Genomic DNA, 21,803 nt, shown 5'->3' with positions numbered 1-21,803 from the left:
CAGAGCTGAAGTTTTTTGGGAGAACTGGAGCCCAGGACCTGTTTCTTATCAAATTGATCACAGTAATGATAGAGAACACTCATGGATCATATAACACCTTTCAGAAATGGGGTCGCTGGTGCATGCTGGGATGGATTGGGAGAAGAAATTGTAGATTTTCAAGGTGCATTTACATCCCAGAGTCACTTTGATGCCTACAGCCCTGCCAGGAGCCCACTCATTCCCTGTCCCCCCAAAGTTTCACTCTGACTACTCTGCCATCATTATCTCATTTCTTCCCCTGCCCCATTATAGAGCATCTCACATATGTTCAGAGACTTACACAACTGATGCTCATTTAGGCCTAAGCCAGCTCATATCCTTCCCCTCCTCAGAGGCCCACCATGCTTCCCACCCTACTTGGAATAAGCACCAGATTCCCAGCTGGGGCCCCTGACATCTGCCCTGTTACCTCTGTGATGTCATCTGCCTCATCTCCTTCCTCCCACCCTTGCTCCCTCCACTGGGGCCACACTTGCATCCTCAAATACTCCAAGCTGCTCCTACCTCAGGGCGTTAGCACTGGCTGTTCCCTTTGCCAGGGATACTTTTCCCCAGATATCCTCCATATGGCTCCCTTCCTTACCTCCCTCAAGTCTCTGCTCAAACGTCACCCCTCAGAAAAGCTTTCTCTGACATTCTAACACAACATCTCACTCCCTACCCTTTTCCCTCTGTTTTCCTCTATTTTTCTCCATAACACCATCACTACTTGACATTTTATTATATGTTTGTTGTTTATCCATCTCTTTTTTAAAAATCTATTTCTTTGAGAGAGAGAGAGAGTGAGAAAGAGAGAGCATGAGAGGGCGAGTAGGAGAGCAAGAAGCAGGCTTCCCACTGAGCAGGGAGCCCATGTGAGGCTCTATCTGGGGACCCTGGGATCATGACTGAGCTGAAGGCAGACGCTCAACTGACTGAGCCACCCAGGCGCCCCTCTGATCTGGTTTTGCTGCTGTTTCCCCAACACTAAGAATAGTGCCTAGCACACAACAGCTGTTCAGTAAATATTTGTTGAATGAATGGACTGTAATTAAATTATTAAATGTGTAATTGTCACCACGATATGGCTCTCCCACGGGCCTGTGAATGTGGTGAGCCCTGTGAAGACAGGGCCTCATCACCCTCTGTTCCCAGCACCACCCAGAACAGGGCACAGAGAAGATACTCAGGGAGTCTTTGTTGAATGAATGAATGAATGAATGACCCCAAGTTAAGGAGTGTGGGCGTTCTCTTGAGAGTACTCAGGAGGACTCAGAGGTTTTCATCAGAAGCGTGAATAAGGTCAGCTCTGGGCCCCACATCCCTGCTACTCCCAAGTGTGGCCCCTGTATCCTTCGTGGGAGAGTCCACATCTGTGGGGCGACTTAGAAATGCAGTCTTGAAACCCAGAGCCGCTGAACCGACCTGCATTTTAGCAAGACCTCCCAGGGGATCTGTATGCCCCTTAAAGTTGGAGAAGTGTGTTTATGGAACACTGCAGGCTCTCTCCACTCTGGGATTTTGCATGTGCTGTTCCCTGTGCCTGGAGCATTGCTGTCCACTAGAAACACCCCCAGGAAGCCGGCACTGATCTCATCTTCAACATTATTTAATGCTGGCGTTCCTAATCCTCATGGGTTCCATGATGGAGGGACCCACTCTGTCTTATCCCCCTTTGCTGCCCCTTCCCTCCCACCCTCAGAAGCCCACCCTGATTCATCCTCAGTATTTTTTTTTTCATCCTCAGTGTTATTTACGTAATGCCTGTCCATCCTCATACTCGGGAGTTTTCGGTGGTGCCTTTCCCTTCTCCAGGAAGCATGCCCTGACTCCCCTCCTTCCCACAGAGGGGACCCACCTTCACCCCTTTCTTTCTCCCCCCCCACCCCTCCCGCCGCAGTGAGGGCACGCTGGTGTTTAAGCCGGGCGAGACACAGAAGGAGCTGCGCATCGGCATCATCGACGACGACATCTTTGAGGAGGACGAACACTTCTTCGTGCGGCTGCTGAACCTGCGCGTGGGCGACGCGCAGGGCATGTTCGAGCCCGACGGCGGTGGGCGGCCCAAGGGACGGCTGGTGGCGCCACTGCTGGCCACCGTCACCATCCTGGACGACGACCACGCGGGCATCTTCTCCTTCCAGGACCGCCTGCTGCACGTGAGCGAGTGCATGGGCACCGTGGACGTGCGCGTCGTGCGCAGCTCGGGCGCGCGGGGAACCGTGCGCCTCCCGTACCGCACGGTGGACGGCACGGCGCGCGGCGGCGGCGTGCACTACGAGGACGCGTGCGGCGAACTCGAGTTCGGCGACGACGAGACCATGTGAGCACGCGGGGACGGAGAGAGGATGGGACTCCGCGGGGAGATGGGGCGGGGCCGGAGACGGGGGCGCGGCCGGCCAGTGGGTGAGCCGCAAGAGTGGGCGGGGTCGCAGGACGAGGGCCGGGCCTCGGCGGAGTTGGGGGGCGTGTCTTGTGGCGGGCGGGGCCTGAGGGGAGGCGGGGCACCGCTCAGAGAGGGGGCGGGACAGGGGCGAGGGGGGTGGAGACAGGAGTGACGGGGCGGGGCTAAGAGGAAGGGACGGGGCGTGGGAAGGGCAGGGGAGAAAGAAGCTGGTTTGAGGAGAGGAAGGTGGACCCGGGGAAGTAGGGCCAGGTGAGGAGAGAGAGGAGAAGACGGAGGACAGAGGCCTGGGGAGAGGAGTGTAGAGGATTTAATTGTGGCTAGTGGGGATGGAATGTGGCCTGAGGAGAGGGGCCTCGTGGACAAGAGGGGAGGTTCCAATCGAGGTGGGGCGGCGCCTATGGAAATGCAGAAGCAGCTAGGCCTAAGCCGATGGATGGGGTCTGGGAAGGGACCCAAGGAGTTGGACGAGGAAGGCGAAAGAAAGCGGGACCTAAGCGGAGAGGGTGGAGCTCGGGGCAGGACTAGGGAAAGGGTGGAGCTTGTGGGTAGGAAGACACTTGAACCTGGCGAAATGGCCCGACACTTAAGGGGAATGTGGGCTAGGCTTTGAGAAGAGACCGAGTAGGACTGTGGGGGCCTGGGAAGGTAAGTGCAGGGCCAGGGGAGACACAGAAGACACTGGATTTGCGGAAGGTGGCGTGGGGTCTGGGGTAGTGCGCTGGATACAGACACACCCAACGCACACGCTGGCACATGCGGAATCACTAAGTCACAGACACGCTCACTAAAACACGGCGTCAGGGCTGGTCTCACGCCCAGACACCCGGCCACCCCCTTACACAGATGCCCGAGTCTCCCCACTGTGTGCCTGCAGCCTCACGTCCCCCGCTGCCTGCCTGGGAGGCAGACGGCGCCTCCCCCCTTTGCCTGAGCCCTTCCGCCCCCGCATGCCCGTCTGTCTCCCTCCTCCTGCCGCCCACGCTCCTCCCACCGAGCACAGCCCCCACCGCACTCCCTTCCCCCTCCTCCTCCTTGCCTCTGTGCCCTGGCCTCCGCTGAGCTTCTCACTGCTCTCCCCGCCTCTCCATCCCTTCCTTCGCGTCTCGATCCTGGCAGTCTATCTCTGGGTCTCTCTTAATCTCTAGATCTAGGTCTTCAGTGTCTAGCTCTCTGACTCGGGTTATGTTTCAGTTACGGACTCTCCGTACCTTTCCATCTCTTCTGTTTCTGGCTTGAGCTGAGAACTTGGCTGAGGGCACCATCCCAGACCCTATCTATCACATTCAAGAGGCAGAGGCAATGGGGAAAGGTGTCTTTCTGCTCATTCTGGTCCTTCCTGTAGTCTAACCTGTTTCCCTCCTGCTGCTGCGACCCCACAGGCCCTCTCCTCCCCCACACGGCTTCCCCAGGCTGGGACGCCCTCTGCTGCCGCCCCCACCCACGCCCCCGCCCAAGCTTCCAGCTGTGGCTTCAGATGACAGAGAACAGGAGGCTAATTAGCGATTAGGGAAACACATCCTTCCTCTCACCGGCAGGCGCTAATTAGAGGTGCTTGGAAGCAGCCGGGCTGGAGGGGCGGCCCCAGGCAGGATCAACACCGAGGTGGAGGAGAGCCGCCCCAAAACGGGGTGGTGGGGAGAGAATGGGAGAGAGAGAAAGAGACAGAGAAGATGAGAGATAGAGATGGAGGGACAGAGACAGAGTTAGAGAGAGGAAGACAGAAACTTTGATACAAAGGAAGAAGGAAACTGAAAAATTTGGGGAGAGAGGGTGCCAGGGAGATTGAAAGGCTACAATCCAGGAAGCCTGAAGGGAAGTGAAATGTGGGGAAGAAAGAGAGACCTTCTTCCTGAGAGAAACTCAGTGGGACTCAGGGAAGGAGAGGTCCTCTTGATGCGACAGAGAGAAAAGAGTTTGGGTCAGAGAGAAGCACAAGAAACAGGATACAAAGAAGCCTGGTTCGAGATCAGTGGCTGCAGAGGGTGGGAGAGCGGGGTTTCCAGGAAACGGGAGGCAGGCATGAGGGTGACAGAGTGACAGACTGGGGAGAAAGGCTGCTTCCTCTGATCTCAGGAAGTCCTGCCTTTGTCAAGCTCGAGTCCCTCTTGCTGTCTCCTCCCTGGGTCCCCTGAGGGCACGCCTGTCAGGGCGCCCGTTGGCACACGTGTCACTGCGTGTCACTCACCGCATGTCAGCGGATCATGGCGTGTCTGCAAGAGTGTGAGCGTCGGAGGTATGTGTGTGTATCACCCTGTCTGTCAGCGTGCCACCGGGTCGGCAGCTGTCTGCATGTCACAGTGTGTGATGAGAACGTCTCCAGAGACCCTGCTTCTTGCCACGGCGTTCCAGCACCTTGGACAGTTCCCAGCCCGCTCCTGAGGTTGGGGGCGGCCATTTCTTTTCACCCACAGAAAATTTAAAATATCCTGAGACCAGGAGGGGATGAGGGTGGAGGTGGGCATACGTCTTCACATGACTGTCTTGTGTGCATCTGTCTCGCCATGGGTGTCTCTGTGTCCTGTGCCTCCGTTTGTTGAGATGGGTCCACTGAGAGACTGTATGATTGAGAGCCCCTTGCTTGAGTTGTGTTGACTTTGGCAATTCCATCCTATGAACGTGGAGAGACAGAGATGGGAAGAAAAGAACACAGATAAAGAAAGGCAGAGAGCTGGGGGAGAGCCTGAGACAGAGAGGGTCAGAGATGGAGAAAGAGAGAGACTGAAGGGAATAAAAATAAACAGACACCAAGAGGCAGAATGAGGGAGATATAAGGAAGGAGAGTCTACATGGTACCACAGCGGGGCTCTGCAGGTTGGCGAAGTCTCGAGGCTGTGGTGGGGGTGTTGTGCTAACAGGCATCTGGTCTGTGCGATTTTGCCACTGCATAGGGAATGGCTGCGGGGTGCGATGGTGTGTGGGTGTGGGCGGTGTGATTGGCTGAGCTTCCTCTGCCGGGTGACTGTGTGGGCTGGGTGTTTGTGTTTCTGGGTTCTGGGGCCGGGCCTCGAGGTTCCTACAGCTGAAAGAGCTGTTAGTGGCAGGGCTGTGGGCCTTCTGGGGTTAGAGGGTCTTTGTGAGGGAGGGGGTGGTTTATGTGCCTGGAGGGCACAAATAACTTCTGGCTGTTTCTCCCTAGTCACCCCCTGGGTTACCATAGCAGCGGGGATGCTGAGGAAATCAGTTAGCACTCAGTTAACCCTCAGAAGTGGTCAGGACAGAGGGCAGGAAGCAGCGTGTCTCCTGAGCCAAAGGATTAGAGTTAACAAATGTTTCTGGAAGACACACTATGTGCCAGGCACTGTTCTAGGTATTAGAGATACAGAAAAGAATGTAAAGGAACAAGGGTCACTGCCCCGGTGGAACTTACATCTTAATGTGAAGAAGCAAATGGCAAACCATAAACAAACAAACAAAAAAACACACATTAGGTGGTTTGTTAGAAGGTGATACAGAACAAAGAGGACATAGAGCAGAGTAAGGGGGCCAGTGTGCTGGGGTCCAGGCAGGGCTGGATTTCAAAATTAAAGAATGTGGTGGGAGGGAGCTTCAATGAGAAATTAATTTGAACAGAGATGCAGAGAAACTGAGAGAATGAGCCCAGGGAAGAGTGTTCTGGGTGGCCAGAACAGTCAGTGCAAAGGCCCTGAGGCACAAGCAGGCCTGGCATATTCAAAGAACAGTGAGGAGGCCAATGTAGCTGGAGTGGGTGAGCAAGGGGGTGTGGGGCAGGGGGCCAGGAAGAGCCACATTGCATGGGGCCTTGTGGGCCACTGTAAGGACTTTGGTTTTTATTTTGGCTGAGAGAGGAGCCATGTGAACATTTTGAGCAGAGGAAGGACCTACTCTAACTTTGGTTTTACCAGGATCCTTCAGGTTGCTATTTAATAAACGTCAGCTTCCTTAGTTGTTTCCAGGCTTGTTTCTGTCAAGCAGGAATAATAGAGAGCCTTCCTGTGGGGGCAGTTGTGAGGATTAACTAAGATTAGGGACCCTGGGATGGAGGGCTGCTCAAAAAATGGGCCAGTGGGTGAGTTATCTGGGAACTTGGGGAGGGGGCTTATGCTGTGCTCTCCCCCCCCCCCAGGAAAACTCTTCAGGTAAAGATAGTCGATGATGAGGAATATGAGAAAAAGGATAATTTCTTCATCGAGCTGGGCCAGCCGCAGTGGCTTAAGCGAGGGATTTCAGGTGAGGGGTGATGGGTGGGCTGTGGGAGAGGTAAGGGGTTCAGGGTGGGAGGACCCTTGAAGGCTCCATTAGTGGGTACTCCTTCAGGCTCATGGATCTGAGCTTCCCAGGGAAGCAATCTCACCTTCTCTCTGTCCTCTCTCTCTCCCCAGCTCTGCTGCTCAATCAAGGTGAGTAGTTACCTCTGGGCTTTGACTGGAGGGGGGACACAGGAGGGAGGTCTCAGGGGAGGGTTCCAGTAGCTGGAGGCTACTCCTCCAGGTCGCATTTGAGGCAAGTTAGAAGTGAGATAAGGGCAGATTCAGGGCTGGGTGAGAGTTGGAACTGACCTCAGAGTTGGTAAGACCTTTTGAATTTGGAGTTACAATAGGGGGTTTGGAGGCCAAGATCATGGTTTTGTTTTGTTTTTGAGAGAGAGAGTATATGTTGGTAGGGAGGGTCAGAGGGAAAGGGTGAGAGAGAATCTTGGGCAGGCTCCATGCCCAGTGCAGAGCTCAGTGTGGGGCTTGATCTCATGACCCTGAGATCATGACCTGAGCTGAAATCAAGAGTCAGACACTCAACCGACTGAGCCACCAGGTGCCCCAAGATTGTGTTTTGTTTGTAGTTAAGGTTGGGAGAATGGAAAGGCAGGATCCCATCTGGGTTTATGGTGGGGTCAGATTAGAATTGGGGTCAGATTTAGGTCAAAGCCTAAGTGGGGGTTTAAGGTGACTTTGGGGGACTTACAGTTCACACTGGGGCCAGAGTCAGAGATTGGGGTGGGGGTGGAAGCAGTGGGTTGAAGATAAGGGACAGAGCAGTTTTGGAGCTGAGATCAGAATTAGGGTTTGGGGTTAGGACTCAGGTCAGACTAAAGATCGTTTTAGGGTAAGTAGTAGGAACTTCATCCCAGCAGCTTAACACAGTAAAAGTCATTGCTGGCAGAGTTTTCTGAGAGTGTTCCTGGTGGAGGTGACTTTCCACTGAGAATTAGGGTTAAGTTGGTACTGGGCTTGGACCAAAGGACCAACATGCTTTGGGGAGATGAGCTGCGGCTGGGTCTGGGTCCAAGATCTGTACCAAAATTGGGAATCCCTTCTTTCCTCACCACCTCAGACACACTCAAGGATGTTTTTCAGAGCTTGGGTGGTGATGATAATGATGACAGTGGTGATTTTAACAAAGGAAATACCCTTTGGGATTATTTATTGTGTTAGCAGGCACTGTGTTAAGCACCACACATGAATAAACTTCTTTAACCATCACAAGCACCCATGAGGTAGCTACTGTCTTTGTTCCTGTTTTACGGTTATGAACACTGAGGCACAGAGAGTCCAAGGCATTGCCCAAGGTCACACAGCTTCTTCCATATGAAGCTCAGAGCCCACCAGCTGAACTTCATGGACCAGCTGGGTCTTAGGCTGGGGAAGATGGTGGTCAGATGGGACACTGGGGCAGGCTGGGGGCGTACCACCAGGGAGGCTTCCCAGAAGACAGCTGACAGAGTTTTCTTTCTCAGTGGGAACAGGTAGCAAGGGCATCATGGGCCCAGTGAGGTGGGCCTCCCTGGAGTCTAACTCCCATCCTTCATGCTGCAGGAGATGGAGACAGGAAGTTGACAGCCGAGGAAGAAGAGGCTCGGAGGATAGCGGAGATGGGCAAGCCAGTTCTTGGGGAAAACTGCCGTCTGGAGGTCATCATTGAGGAGTCATATGACTTTAAGGTGACTTTCTGGGGCCCCAGCTTCCTCGAGTCATTTCCTTGGGGAGGGTCCAGAAGGAATCAACTATTGGGTTGGGGTGGCCCAACCCAAGGTAGGGGTGGCCAGGGGTCCAAGACCATCCTCCCATCCTTCTACTAGCACCATGGACAGCAACACTCCCTTTCCCCTTCTTGCTATGAACCGGGCTGTGGGGGGTTGGGGACCCCTGAACATGGGCTGTGAGCCTCAACCCCAGTGTTCCGCAGGAAGCCTCAGGGTGCCCTGAGGTGGCCATGGGCAATGATCTCTTCCCCATCCTTTCATCCTCAGAACACAGTGGATAAACTCATCAAAAAAACCAACTTGGCTTTGGTGATTGGGACCCATTCCTGGAGGGAACAGTTTTTAGAGGCCGTTACAGTGAGCGCAGGTAAGTGGGGAGGGAGGAAAAAGGAGAGGGAGAGAGGGATGAAGAGACAGGGGAACGGGGAGAGAAACAGAAAGAGGGATGAGAAGGACAACACGATAGAGAATAGAAAAAAACAATAAAGAAAGAGATAGGGAAAGACAGAGGAAAAGATGAGGAATGGATACAAACAGGAGAGACGGACACACAAAGAGAGATGCACAGAGAACCACGGAGAAAGACAGAGACGTGGAGAGAGCATGAGAAATGTAGAGCGAAGTGCCAAACTGCAGAAGGCCAGAGACAGAGAGACGGAGAGACATGCAGAGAAAGACCTCAGGAGGGGTGGAGGGGGAGAGCTTCAGGCAGGAGCCGTCTGGCAGGGCTTTCTCATCAGACAGCCCCAGGGTGGGACCAGGTTACAAGTCTTGGCCTCCCCGGACAGGCTGGATTCCTCTGTTGCCATGGAGATGGTCACCAGGGCTCCCAGCTCTCTCCCACCTGCGCTGGTTTCCCTCCTTAGGTCTCGGGCGGGCCCACACTGCCCCCTTGTGGCCAGAGACACCATGACACTTGGATTCACAGACAATCCTGAAGACTCACACTGGCCCTTTGTGATACTGGGGAAACTGAGGTCCAGAGGCAGAGGAGGGACTGGCCTGAAGTCCCACAAGGAATTCAGAAAGAGCTGAGGTGAAGCTCAAGGCTTCTGTCCCTTATACAACCTCAGATTTCCTTCAGGGAGGCCTAACTGGTAGGAATTGAAAATACACCAGGAATTGTGGTTGTTCGGTGGGATCAAAAGAAACCAGGCTTCGGGGATGGAAAAGTAACAGGTAGCAGAGCTGCAGACACCAGCTCAGAGGCCTAATAGAATCGAAGTGGTGTCTCTCTCTGAAGCCACGTTCTTTCAGTATCTGTTTCAGAGGGATCTTCCGGACTCAGCCCTGTGTAGTACAGTGCTGGGGACAAAGAGATAACCATGACAGTTTGGGCCTTGTTCTCACAGAGCTCACGGTCCAGCAGGGGAGACAGTGACAACCCAGAGTGGGCAGGGCTGGGACAGGGGATGTGGCTGTGGGAGCTCAGATAGGATGCTGACCCAGCCTGAAGGTCAGGGAGGGCTCCCTGCAGGAGGAGGCTTCTGAGCTGAGTCTTCAAGTTGGAATAAGAGTTAGCCAGGAGGAGGGAGGAGACAGGGAGGTGTTCTAGGCAGAGGGAAACCGAGAGTCTGGAAGTCAGCCAGGTCATGGCACAGTTTGCAGGGGAAAGTGGGGTGACTAGTGTCAGGCACAAAGAAGCAGCAAGGGATGAGGCTAGCGGTGGGCAGAGTCCGGACTGCGCAGGTCCTCACGGGCTACAGTAGGGAGCTTGGGTGTCATTTCAGTGCATGGGGGCCCGCAGAACATTTTCAGTGGGGGAGGCTCCAGGAGTCTGTGGAAGGAAGGAGAGGCTGGGGTGGGGCGTGACAATGTGGTGAGGAACTGAACCTCCCATCCAAGAAAGCTGGGAGTCGCAGCCTTCCCTCTGGGCTCAGTGAAGAGGAGAAGGCGTGAGATTGTGGTCACGGAGAGCCAACGTGAGTCACCCAGTGGGTCTGTAGAAAGCAACAGATGAGATCGGAGGAAAGAGTGGGGGGAAGGGGAAAACAGACCAGTAATAAGTAATCAAACTGATGGTGACAGTGATGACGGGGACCGTGGAGTGCCAGGCAGCTGGGAAGTCCATTTCCTGTATGACCTCATTTAACCGATGTTTCCCAAGTATCTGGCTCGGTGTTTGATCATTTTACACTTTGTTCAACAAATGCCTTTCGATCCTTGAGGTTCTGTGGAGAAGGGCGGTTCTCACCTCCTTGAAGGATGAATCGTGTTCCGTCTGGCACATAGAGGTGCTTCTGTCTTACATCCTTTCTGTCCCTGCCTGAACTGTAAGCTCTTTGCAGGGCAGCCTTGGTTTGCAGCATCTGTGACTCTCCCTAGGCACTAGAAGGGGCTTCCAACATTAACCATCACACTGGAGGTGGGCCAGGCTGCACACAGAGTTCTTTCTGGGGCCCTCCTCCGGAGGCTCAGAGAGGTTAGAACCCTGATTCAAGATCACACAGCAGCTTCAGGATTTGACACCAGAGAGGTAGCCCCAGAGCCACAGACATAACCACGAGGCTCCCTCCATGAGAAAGGCTGAAGAAGATGGGAAATACCAGAGAAGTAAGCAGAACCTGCACATTCTCGGATGCCAAGCGCAGGAGTGTGGGCCTGGGTATAAGGGCAGTAGGAAACCAAGGCAGGATATGAAGCAGGGCAGGAAAAGCCCCCAAGAGATGTAATGACAGCAGCCCCTTCCCTCCCAAGAGTGTGTTCTCCCCACTCTGACTTTGGCCATTTCTCACTGTAGCCAATTAGAAATGCATTCAGCTGCAAACACCAGAAAACTCAACCACGGTGGCTTGTGCACGCTAGAGTTTCTTTTTCTCACAGAACAAAGAAATCTGGAGGAGGCGATAAAGAGTTGGCTGCTCAGTAACATCCTTAAATGCCCAGGCTCTTTATTTTTCTCTCCCACTTTCAGCGGTTTGCCCTCATGGTTGCAAGATGGCTGCCACACCTCCAGGTGTCAAGTTCACATTCCAGGCAGGCAGAAAGCCGAAGCAGGGAAGCAAGGAGGGTTACACTGTTCTTTATCGGCATCCTTCCATCTGTAGTGCTTGGCCACTCGAGTTGCTCACTACTGCTCATTCGTGGTTTTATGCTTCTCAGTTTAGGGCAAAGTAGACAAAACATAGCATCTGTGCTTCCCTGTTACAAATCGAAAGCAGGTGAAATTCCATCACAGTGCGTGACACACACAACTGTAACAGTGAGTGAGGCATCCTGGACGAGGTTCAGCCAAACAGATCGGTAACACGGTGCCCATGTCAGGAAAGCTGGAGCCTTCCAGAAACCCTCTGTTTAGGTCTCATTGCCAGACTGGGTCATATGGCCCCTGCTGCAAGGGATGGTGGGAAAGCAAGTATTCAGCTGAGGACAGGACTGCCACTAGCTGCAAGGATTTCCGGGAAAGTGAGTATTTTATCTGAGGACCCAGCTGTTGCTAGTCTGAGCGGATTCTGGGAACATGAATAATGTTAGCTGGGTGTCTGGCGTGCTCTAGCTGCAAAGGATTCTGGGACAGCAAGTACCATTAGTTGAGTATGCGGCTATGGTTAAATGCAGTGAATCAGAGGAAGTCATTATTTGTAGCTACAGAAATGCCTGTCTGTAAATGGTAGCTGAAAAGCCTTCTGAGAAAAAGACTCTTTTTTTAGCTAGGGATGTGGCCACGTCTAGCAGCAAGGGATCCTAGCAAACCTCATATTTTTAGTCTGGCGCACAGCCTCTAGCTTCAAGGGATTCTGGAAAAGTGAGTGTTTTTTTTCTGGGCCCGTGTATTCTAGCTGCAAGGGATTCTGTGAAAGCGGTTAGTTTCATGGAATTCACTGCCTGGAAATTGCCCCAAATGGGAGGGGTCTGCAGGTGAGAAAGAAGGAGGCATGGGTGTGTGCCCCAGCTGGGTCGTGTGCCCACAGGGGACGAGGAGGAGGAGGAGGACGGGTCCCGGGAGGAACGGCTGCCTTCCTGCTTTGACTACGTCATGCACTTCCTGACGGTGTTCTGGAAGGTGCTATTTGCCTGTGTGCCTCCCACTGAGTACTGCCACGGCTGGGCCTGCTTCGGCGTCTGCATCCTGGTCATCGGCCTGCTCACTGCGCTCATCGGGGACCTGGCCTCCCACTTTGGCTGCACCGTTGGCCTCAAGGACTCTGTCAACGCTGTAGTCTTCGTGGCCCTGGGCACCTCCATCCCCGGTAACCCCCTGGGAAACTGCGTGTCCGGGGAGAGTCTCAGAGACATCAGACAGTAGAACCTAAAAGAAAGGTTCTGCAGATATCAGGGGGTGGGATGGAACCCATCACACGGAACCCATATGGTGAGCCCCACAGAGATATGATGGTGGGTTCGATAGAAAGGAGGAGGTGGGGCATTGTAGGGAAAGGTAGGAGAGGGGTCCCACAGAAATAAGGTGGGGACTTCATAGGTACCACTCAGTGGGTACCACAGAAACAAAATGTTAATTACCTTCCCCTGGAGAAACCACGTGGAAGATTCCATCCAACCATATTGGTGGGCATGACAGGAACGAGGCCAATGAGTCTCAAAGCTTTAGCTAAGATGAGAGGGCAGAGTCCCAGCCAGACGTTGGAGGCAGGGGTGCCATGGAAATAAGACAGTGGAGCCTCAAAGACTTTAGTGTGTGTCCCTGGAAACACAATGGCCATGAGCCCCTCTTCCCAAATAAACCTGAGGGAGGGTCTCTTAGAAACCAGGTGGCCCAGACAGAAATTCTTACAAGAGTGGGAAGACCAGATGTGGGGAGCCGGACTCCTTTACTTTTTGCCCACGTGGGTATGCTTGCTCGTCAGGTGGTGGCGCTGTAGGCCTAGAAAGCAGGTGGCGGGTCCCGCAGACTACAGTGAATGGTTCTCCGATGCCCGCATTCCCCCGGGGTCGGGGTGGGAGGGTTGACAGCGACAGCGTCGCGTGTGGATGGAACCTGACACTTATTTTGTCCAGCCTGGTGGCAGTGGGATGATTGGGCCAACAGAAAGTAGGCAGTGGATTCATGCGATGCACAGAGTGGTTCCTATGGAAAGCAGCGAATCCCATCGAAAGTACGCAGCAGGCCCCATAGAATGCAGAGAGGGGGGTCCCCTCCGCCCAAATCAGACACTGAGTCCATAGAAAGCAGGCAGCGGATGGCATGGAATGTAGGTAGCGGATACCACTGAATGCAGACAAGCCCCCTCTAAAGCAGGCAGCGAGTTCCTTAGAAAGCAGGCAGCTGCCTCCGCGGAGAGCAAGCGTAGGGAAGGTGACCCACTTGGCCTCCTGGGTGGGGGTGTCAAGGTCTCAGGGGCCGAGCTGCAGCCGTGGGAGGCGGGTAGGGCCCACAGCGCGATCTGGCTCCTCGGAGCACAGGGATGGCATCGGGTCTTAGGGAAAGCAGGCGGCGGGGACCGGCCAAGCCCCACTGACCGCTGTGTCTCTGCCCCCCGCAGACACGTTCGCCAGCAAGGTGGCGGCGCTGCAGGATCAGTGCGCGGACGCGTCCATCGGCAACGTGACCGGCTCCAACGCCGTGAACGTGTTCCTGGGCCTGGGGGTGGCCTGGTCGGTGGCCGCTGTGTACTGGGCGGTGCAGGGCCGCCCGTTCGAGGTGCGCACTGGCACGCTGGCCTTCTCCGTCACGCTCTTCACCGTCTTCGCCTTCGTGGGCATCGCCGTGCTGCTGTACCGCCGCCGGCCGCACATCGGGGGCGAGCTGGGCGGCCCGCGCGGCCCCAAGCTCGCCACCACCGCGCTCTTCCTGGGCCTCTGGTTCCTCTACATCCTCTTTGCCAGCCTCGAGGCTTACTGCCACATCCGGGGCTTCTAGGGTATCCCCTGCCCCGCCCTAGAGACTCGGCTGCCCCCGCTCCGGACCCTCGTCTCCTTCGCGCTCCAGAGACTCAGCCTCCTCTCCTGGGACTCAGCCTCCCTTCCTCCTGGGAACTGATATCCCCTTCCTCTGTCCCCACTAACACCCTCCTTCTCCCTTCCCCTTCAGGAGTCACCCGGAGGGACCCGCAACTGCGACCCATCCCTGTTAAACACTGTTCACACCCTGGGCACAGTGCCACCTCGAGGCCTGGCCCCAGAGAACCACTCCCTACCCAAAGACCTTCTGGAGAATCTACCATCGGTCTTCCTAGACACCGAGGCTTTCCCTATCCCTTACGACCCCCGTCCCCTAGTGAACCCCCCCCATCACTACCACCCTGTGCCCTAGGGCCTCGGAACCCAGCCCCCCCAGGGGGACCTTTGAAGGAGGCTGATACATCCCAGGATGTCCCCGATCTCGGCCCTTCTCCCCAACCCTCAGGGAGCTCTGTTCAGCCCCTCCGGGATGGGGCGGAGGAACAGGTAGGTGCGTGCATAAGGGGGCCACACCTTCCTTGATTTCTCCACTCAGGCCCTTGGGAGGACACTAATTCTCGAGGCTTGGAGAAGGGAGGGGAGAAGTTTGGGGTTTCAGAGCTGGAGGAGGCACATTTGAACCTGCAACTTCTCACATTCCAGCGCCCCCACTTGCCTCCACTACCTCTGAGAGCCCAGCCACACCTTGGAAGGAGGGGAGGGGGCCTGTGTGTATATATAGTGTGTTTGGGGGAGGGGGGACGAGGGAGGGTGCATGTCTTGGGGAAAGGGGGTGACAGACTTTCCTTTTGTGAGGGCAGCAGACTCCCCCAGCCATGAGAATTGGCTTTGGGGAAGAGGCCAGGAATCAAAGGGAGTCCAGCCATCTCCCCTGACAATCTAGAAGGCTCATTTTGCCCTCAGTGCCAGCCAATCCAGGCAGGACCCTCGAAGAGGAGACCGAGGGTCCCAGAGGACCAATGCTACAAGCCAGCAAATGCTGCCACATCTCTGCCTGATGGGGAGCAGGGGTGGGTGGGAGGGTGGGACTGGGGCCAGGGGGTCTGGGTGGGCATTTTTAACTTTGGAGGCCACCCGTCTGTAGGTAGGCCATCTGTATTTTCTTATTATTGTTTCCTGCCCAAAGGACACACTTGGGGTGTGCGATGTGCTGCCCACTGCTTGGGACCCTGAGGATCACCCTGCAACTCCCGTAACACCCTGCTTCCCACAGGTTTTTAGCGTTCTGTCGTCCTGTTGCGCATCACCCCCAACATCCCAGACCTGTTACCCACTCCCTTTTCTCTACTCCTAGCTCATCAGCACCAGTCGCTGTCTCTTCTCTGTGATTTCTGTAAAAGTTGCCATAAAAATTTGAAATTCTGCCTGAAAAACAGCCTTCCCGTGAGAAGTTGGGATTCTAGAGGAGGGAGCTAATGAGGTCTCTGGCTGAGACTTGGGCAACTGTGGAACAGACCAGGTACTCTGGGTTTTTCCATGCCCCGCATTCTCTGAAAGGACACCCACATGCACCAGCCATACTGAAAGTCCACACTTGCTTCCCGTATCCACACCCCCCTTCACCACCCAGTTTTCCCTAGCCACGCCCCTACGCCGCGCCAGGGATCTTTTAGCCACGCCCCCACTGGCCACCCGGTACTCCCTAGCCACGCCCTCACGCCTCGCTCGGGAGCTTTCCTAGCCACGCCCCCATCCCACCAGCCACAAACTATTCCTCTTCACTGGCCGTCCTGGGAGCACAAAAGAGGACCCAGATTTGTCTGATCAGAGGAGATGGGGTTGATGGGAGTTTCCTGAATAAAGCAAGTGACTTTTCTCAGAATCCTGAAATAGGAGAAGGGGCGTGGGTGTGCGTGTGTGCGCACGTGTGGAAAAGGGCACAGCCTATGTAAAGGTGTACAGACTTGTGAGTTACTGGCTTTTTCATACTCCTGCCAGTGGTTAGCATGAATGGGGAATGGGTGTATGGGGGCAGGGAGTGGAGGGATCTCAGGAGACCTTATCGCCACTCTAAGGAGCTTGGAATTTATCCCAAAAGCAAAGGGGAGCTTTGGAAAGGTGTTAAAGAGGGGGCAGGCAGTTGATGTCTGATTTACATTTTTAAACTTTCCTTCTGGAGTAGGGAGATGGAGATGTGAGGGGACGGTTTAGAAGATAATGGATCAGGCTGGATGAGGGGGTTCAGGGAGAGCCTGCAGGCAGGGCCCTGGCAGGAAAGTTATGGGCGCAAATGAAGTAGGGGGGGGGGGAGTTTAAGGAAAAGCTATTAAGGGATTAAGGGGCGGGCAAGGTCAAGAGAAACAAGCCTGGGGGAAGGCGCAATACCCCGGGGGGCCAGCAGTAGAGGGAGCAGTAACCACCCCGGGCTTGAAGGTGGTAGTACCTGAAGCTGTTGAGCCTTGAAGCTGTAGGTTTAGTGAAGGCCAGGAGTGTAGGCACCCACGTCCCACACTGAAGAGAGAAGGGGTCTGGAGAGTGAACACCACCTGGCTCTCCTCCCACCCACCAGGCTCCTGCTGGCGCCTCCCATTGGTTGAACTCAACCCGAAGCCAGGGGTTAATATTTGGTGCATTATAGATCAGCCTCCCCTGGGGGAGATGGGTGGAGGGTGGAGACAGGGAGGGAGTCAGTGTGGAGACTATCTTGCAGAAGCAGTGAGGTCTCCCCGGGGTTTGGGGAATGAAGGTGGGGATAACTAGGGGCGCCAGGTTTGGAGAACATGCCGGATTCAGGTGAGTACATGCTAAGGGTGATGCCTCGGGGACATCCAGAGAGATGTCAGGGAGGGGGGACATCCAGGGGACATATGGGACAGAGATTTGGGGATCTGCTGGCAATGCCTTATCACCAAGCCACGGAGGGGGTGGGGCACAAGGAACATGGGATACCTGCAGATGGAGAAGAACATGCCAGAAAGGTAGGTGGGAAACCAGGAGACTAAGACACCTGAAGCCCAGATAAGAGTTTCCAGAATGAGGGTGCGGTTGACAGGGCTGAAAGGTGGAGGAAGGTGAGCAGCAGGAACGGAACGGACCAGAGCAATTTGGAGAAGGATGTGGGGGAGGGGTCAGGCTGGTCTAGAGAGAGGAGGGAGCGGAAGGCGGCCAAATGGAGGGAAAACATGCAGTCCCTCCTAGGGTCACCCCCCTTCTACAGGTGTGGAAACAGGCTCAGAGAGGGGAAGCAACTCACCCAAAGTCTCATAGCTTGGAAGGCAGGGATGGAAGAGGATGAGGGCCAGAGCACCAGATGGGACAAGGACACCTCTGTCTTAGCAGGTTGAACAAAGACAGTGGGGTAGAGGCAAGGAAATGGGTGAGCCTGGGCTGGGGACGATGAGTAAGATCTCAGCTTTCCAGAGAGCATATCCAGAGCTTGGGACGTGGATGAGACGAGGTCCGTCCCATCCCAAAGTCACTGTTCTTCCCGCATGCTAGGAGTTCCAAGAGAGTCAGCTGGGGAGTGATTTCAGTTACTTGTCATGGCAGGAAGCAATAGCACAATGATTTCCTTTCTTCGTGCCTCAGTTCCCTCATCTGGAAAATGGGGACAGGAACAATAATGATGGGGATTAGTGGTGCAGGGTTCTACTGAATTATATATATATCTTAGGATAACACCAAGCACATAGAGTGCAACAGATGGAAAAGTTATACTTTCTAGATATTTCCAGCTTGCCCACTTTTATAATTTATATTCTCTCTCTCCCCTCCCCAATGGCACGCACCAGGATGGCCATCCTAGAACAGCCCCAGAAGGGCAGAGAAATGCAGACTCCATATACACCTGCTTTGCCACCTGAGACTTGGTTCCTAAAAACCCAAACCCCGGGGAGACAAAATGGGGACTATCCCTTCCTCTCCCTCTAGCCCCCAGATTCTTCAATCCCGTATATCCAGTACATGCCTGCTCTGTGCCTGGCCCTCTGCTGGGGCTACTGCGGGGACCACAATATCCCTGGGACATGCTCTCGCCCAGCTCGCAGGGCAGTGGGGGACATATGCCAAACAGGGTGCAAGAGGGGGCGGTCAGGTTGGGACCTGTGAGTGGAAGGACTCTAGCAGGACACAGGTGGGAGGAAACTGGGGATGCTCTAAGCCAGCAGGGTGTAGGGAAATGGACAAAGGTAGATGCAAGCCTCTGGGGCTGGCAGAGCTGAGAGCTAGTAACGCCCAAGCCTGAGGGACAAGGTGTGGGGACAGTGACTTCCAGAAGCTGGAAAGGATGGCCACATGGAGAGGGCTACCCCCACAGGAGCTGTGACTCTGGTATGGGCATGTGAGTGGACCCACACCCATGGGGCGGGGCCGGGAAGGGAGGAGGTGCGAGGGTGAGTGCCCTGACCTCACTCCAGGGCTCTAGGAGTCCATAGGACAGAACCTTCGGATGCATTCCATGTGGCTTCATGGAATAACAGCCCCCCAGCAGGTCCTCTTGCTAACCCTCAGAACCTGCGGATAGGTTCCTTTCCGCAGCCAGAGGGACGTCACCAATGTGATCAAGGCCGACATCTTAGGAGGCGAACATGACACTGGCTTATCTGCGTGGGCCCTAAGTGCAACCACAAGGGTCTTCCGAAAGGGGGAGGGGGTGGCCAACAGCAGGACCTGTGACAGGGGAGGAGAGGTTGGAGTTCCTGGGGAAGGGCTCAGGCACTTCTGGAAACTGAAGAAGACAAGGGACCAGCTTCTTCCCTAGAGCCTCCAGAATGAGTGTCCATCACCTTGATATTGGACCTCTGGTCTCTAGAACTGTAAGGAGAAGCAGTGTGTCATTCGAGGCCCCGAGCTGTAGGTAATGGGTTATAAGAGCAACAGGAAATGAGTACAGAAGCTTGCTGAAGCCTCCTAGTGCCAACTCCCATCTCTCTCTGGACCTCAGTAACGTGAGCACACAGTGGAAACTTCTCGTATTTCTGGCTCCTAAATGCACACTCACTATGCGCGGGGACATTTCCAGCCTGGGAAGTTCGTATCCACCAGAAAGGGCCATAGAACTCACCTTCCCAGCCTCCTTCACAGCTAGGACTCAGAGCGTGACTTGGGGGGGGGGGGCAGACTCGCCAGCAGGAGTCCTCAACTCCAAAGGCAGGACTGGCAAAAGGAGACTCTGTAGGGGGTCCATGGAGCTGGTGAGGCTGGTGTGGCAGCGGCCCCCTCTGGCTTGCTAGTTGCAAGAAGGGGCACAGACACACAGGCAGCATCTGTGCTGGGGGGCAGGCGCGGTTATGCCCCGGACCCTGCAGCAGGACAAACTGGGATGACGCAAGACCCAGATCTGCCAATGGCCATCGAGGTGGTGTCCCTGTTGGGTCTGTCCTTGGCATGGTTTGGAGCTCTTTTCTGGAGCCTTAGCCTCAGGACCAGCTCTCCAGGCCACTCAGTGCTTCTGGGCGCCCCTCATACCTTTTTTCTTAAGTTCCGTATAGTCAATTGTATTAGCATTTGCTAAATTCTGTTTGCCTTCCCTGTGGGAAGACTGTGCATTCCCAGGCCTTTGAACTCAGTAGTGACCAGGTGACTTGCCGCAGCTAAAGAAAGAAGGCAGAAGGGACAGGAGGCCCTTCTGGGTGGAAGCTTCCAATGCCGGTATGTGCTCTACCATGTCTCTTTTTCTTGAGCCGTGGTGAGCTATAATGTATGTAGGGACCGCTCTAACAGCCTGGGGTCCTAGAGTGAAGGTGTTATGTACCCGACTTGCTGTGGGCTTGTAGCTGGATCAAGAAATAAGTCTGGGAGGCCTGGCTGGCTCAATCAGTAGAGCACGCCAACTCTTGATGTTGGAGTTGTGATTCGAGCTCCATGTTGGCCATAGAGATTAGGAAGGAAGGAAGGGAAGGGAAAGGGAAGGTCAGGTCTTTATTTCGTTCAACTGAGATTTGAGGGATATTTGTTACTGTATCACCCAACCTAAGCTGACACATACACTTGGCTTCTGTGGAATCAGTCAGTCACCTTCCACTGTGCGCATCCAAGACCACAGACAGGTGCTGAGGGAATAGACTGCATGAGGATTCTCAAGCTGGAGTCCACATGTACTAAGACCGGTGGACAGCTTTCAGGAACTTTCTGAGCTCATGTGCAAACTGCACATATGGGAGCCTTTTCCCAGGAAAGGGCCTGTAGCATTCACTGGACTTTCAGGTCAGTTAAAGACTTAAAAGACTCAAATACGTTGGTCCTCGAGTAAGAGGACCTGGGTTCCAATCCCAGCTCTACCACTCACTGGCTGTACCCCCTGGACCAAGTCACTTAACCTCTCTGGGCTTGTTTCTTCACCCGTAAAAGTGAAAAGAGATTGGAATAGTGCCTGACATGTATTAAGCCCTTGTAAAGGCTAACCAGTAATATTTTCACTGATAGTAGGTAGATGTGGGTTTAGATGTGAATAATGGGGATCCAAAAAAATAATGGGTTCAATAAGGTAAGAGCTTATCTTACTCTCATGTGACAGTTGCATCTGGAATAGCAAAACTATTTCACTGGGGCAATAAAATCTCAGGTTTCTTTTGTCTCGTTTCTCTGGCATAGCCAGAGTGTGGCCCTCATTAGTTAAGCTCAGGATGGGCTCATGTCTGTGGTATCAGCCCAACCAGAAGGCTGGGGCAGGGAGGAGTGGTCTCGGATCCACCACTCCCTGTAAGGCTATGACCCAAGAATGATACCTATCACTTCCTTCCGCATCTCGGTGGCCAGACTTGACTCACGTGGCCATGTCTTGCTGTGAGAGGAACTGGAAAAAAAAATGTAGTTTTTGTCCTGAGTCATCCTGCTTAAAATCTCCAAAGATGTTTCAGGAAAACTGGGAGAATGAATGTTGAGGGAAAATGAAAAATGTCTTCTGCAGAAACGTCTGAGGGAGTGTGCGGCGTGGATGCTGAGAAACTCAAAGCCGTCAGAGTAGGGGTGTGGGATGAAACCGACATCAACACCAGAGGGTCCTGGACCCTTTGCATCACCTGTTCAGAGATCAAGGTCCCCATCCAGACCCAGTCCAGACCCTCCAAATGGCCCCAAACTTGAAACCCCTATTTCCCCAACCTCATCTTCCCAAACCATTCCCCAAGTCCTTAGCCTGTGTCTCCCAATTAAATCTTCCACCTAAGACCCCCCCAACTCCCCCGTGTCCCACTCCTCACCCAACCTGTCCCTGACCCTCCAAGCTCCCTGATCTGGATGTCTGTGGCCACAGAGCAAACCACCCCAAGACTTAATGGCTGAAAATGATCGGTCCATATCTTCTCCCACAGTTCAGTGGGTGGCTTGGCTCCCAGGGCTCTATGGGTTGACCTGGGGCATCTTTGCTTGGGGTATGTCCCGAGACCACAGTCAAAAGTCCGCTGAGGCTCCAGCGATCTGAAGGCTCAGCCCGGCTGGGCTGGTGTCTCAGGTAACGCACTCATGGGGCTCATGGCTGGTGCTGGCTGGGGGGCTGAAAGCCTGGCTGGGGCTTCGAGCCCCTGACTCTCCTGATGACTTCTCTGCCTCTTGTCTCTCCACTGTTGTCTCTCCCCACTCTCCATCTCCAAAGTTCTCTTTTAAGCCTTACCTTCTCCACCTCTCTCTTGTCTCTGTCTCTCT

General features: G+C 54.4%; 1 protein-coding gene across 1 annotated transcript in view; it reads left to right on the top strand.

Moving 5' to 3' along the window:
* SLC8A2 (solute carrier family 8 member A2) overlaps positions 1-14,307 on the top strand; it is a 28,458-nt gene extending 14,151 nt beyond the window's left edge. Inside the window, exons 4-10 of the mRNA XM_032325219.1 lie at positions 1,922-2,344; positions 6,513-6,616; positions 6,769-6,786; positions 8,197-8,321; positions 8,631-8,730; positions 12,275-12,553; positions 13,805-14,307. Of these exons, the coding sequence (XP_032181110.1) occupies positions 1,922-2,344; positions 6,513-6,616; positions 6,769-6,786; positions 8,197-8,321; positions 8,631-8,730; positions 12,275-12,553; positions 13,805-14,181 (1,426 nt within the window). The 3' untranslated portion in view covers positions 14,182-14,307. The remainder of the gene's footprint in view (positions 1-1,921; positions 2,345-6,512; positions 6,617-6,768; positions 6,787-8,196; positions 8,322-8,630; positions 8,731-12,274; positions 12,554-13,804) is intronic.
* The last annotated feature ends 7,496 nt before the right edge of the window (positions 14,308-21,803 follow it).

The sequence above is a fragment of the Mustela erminea genome, chromosome 19, assembly GCF_009829155.1.
Source record: "Mustela erminea isolate mMusErm1 chromosome 19, mMusErm1.Pri, whole genome shotgun sequence".
NCBI lineage: Eukaryota > Metazoa > Chordata > Mammalia > Carnivora > Mustelidae > Mustela > Mustela erminea.
Note: the sequence above shows the minus strand (reverse complement) of the source record. Positions and strands in the feature narration are given on the sequence as shown.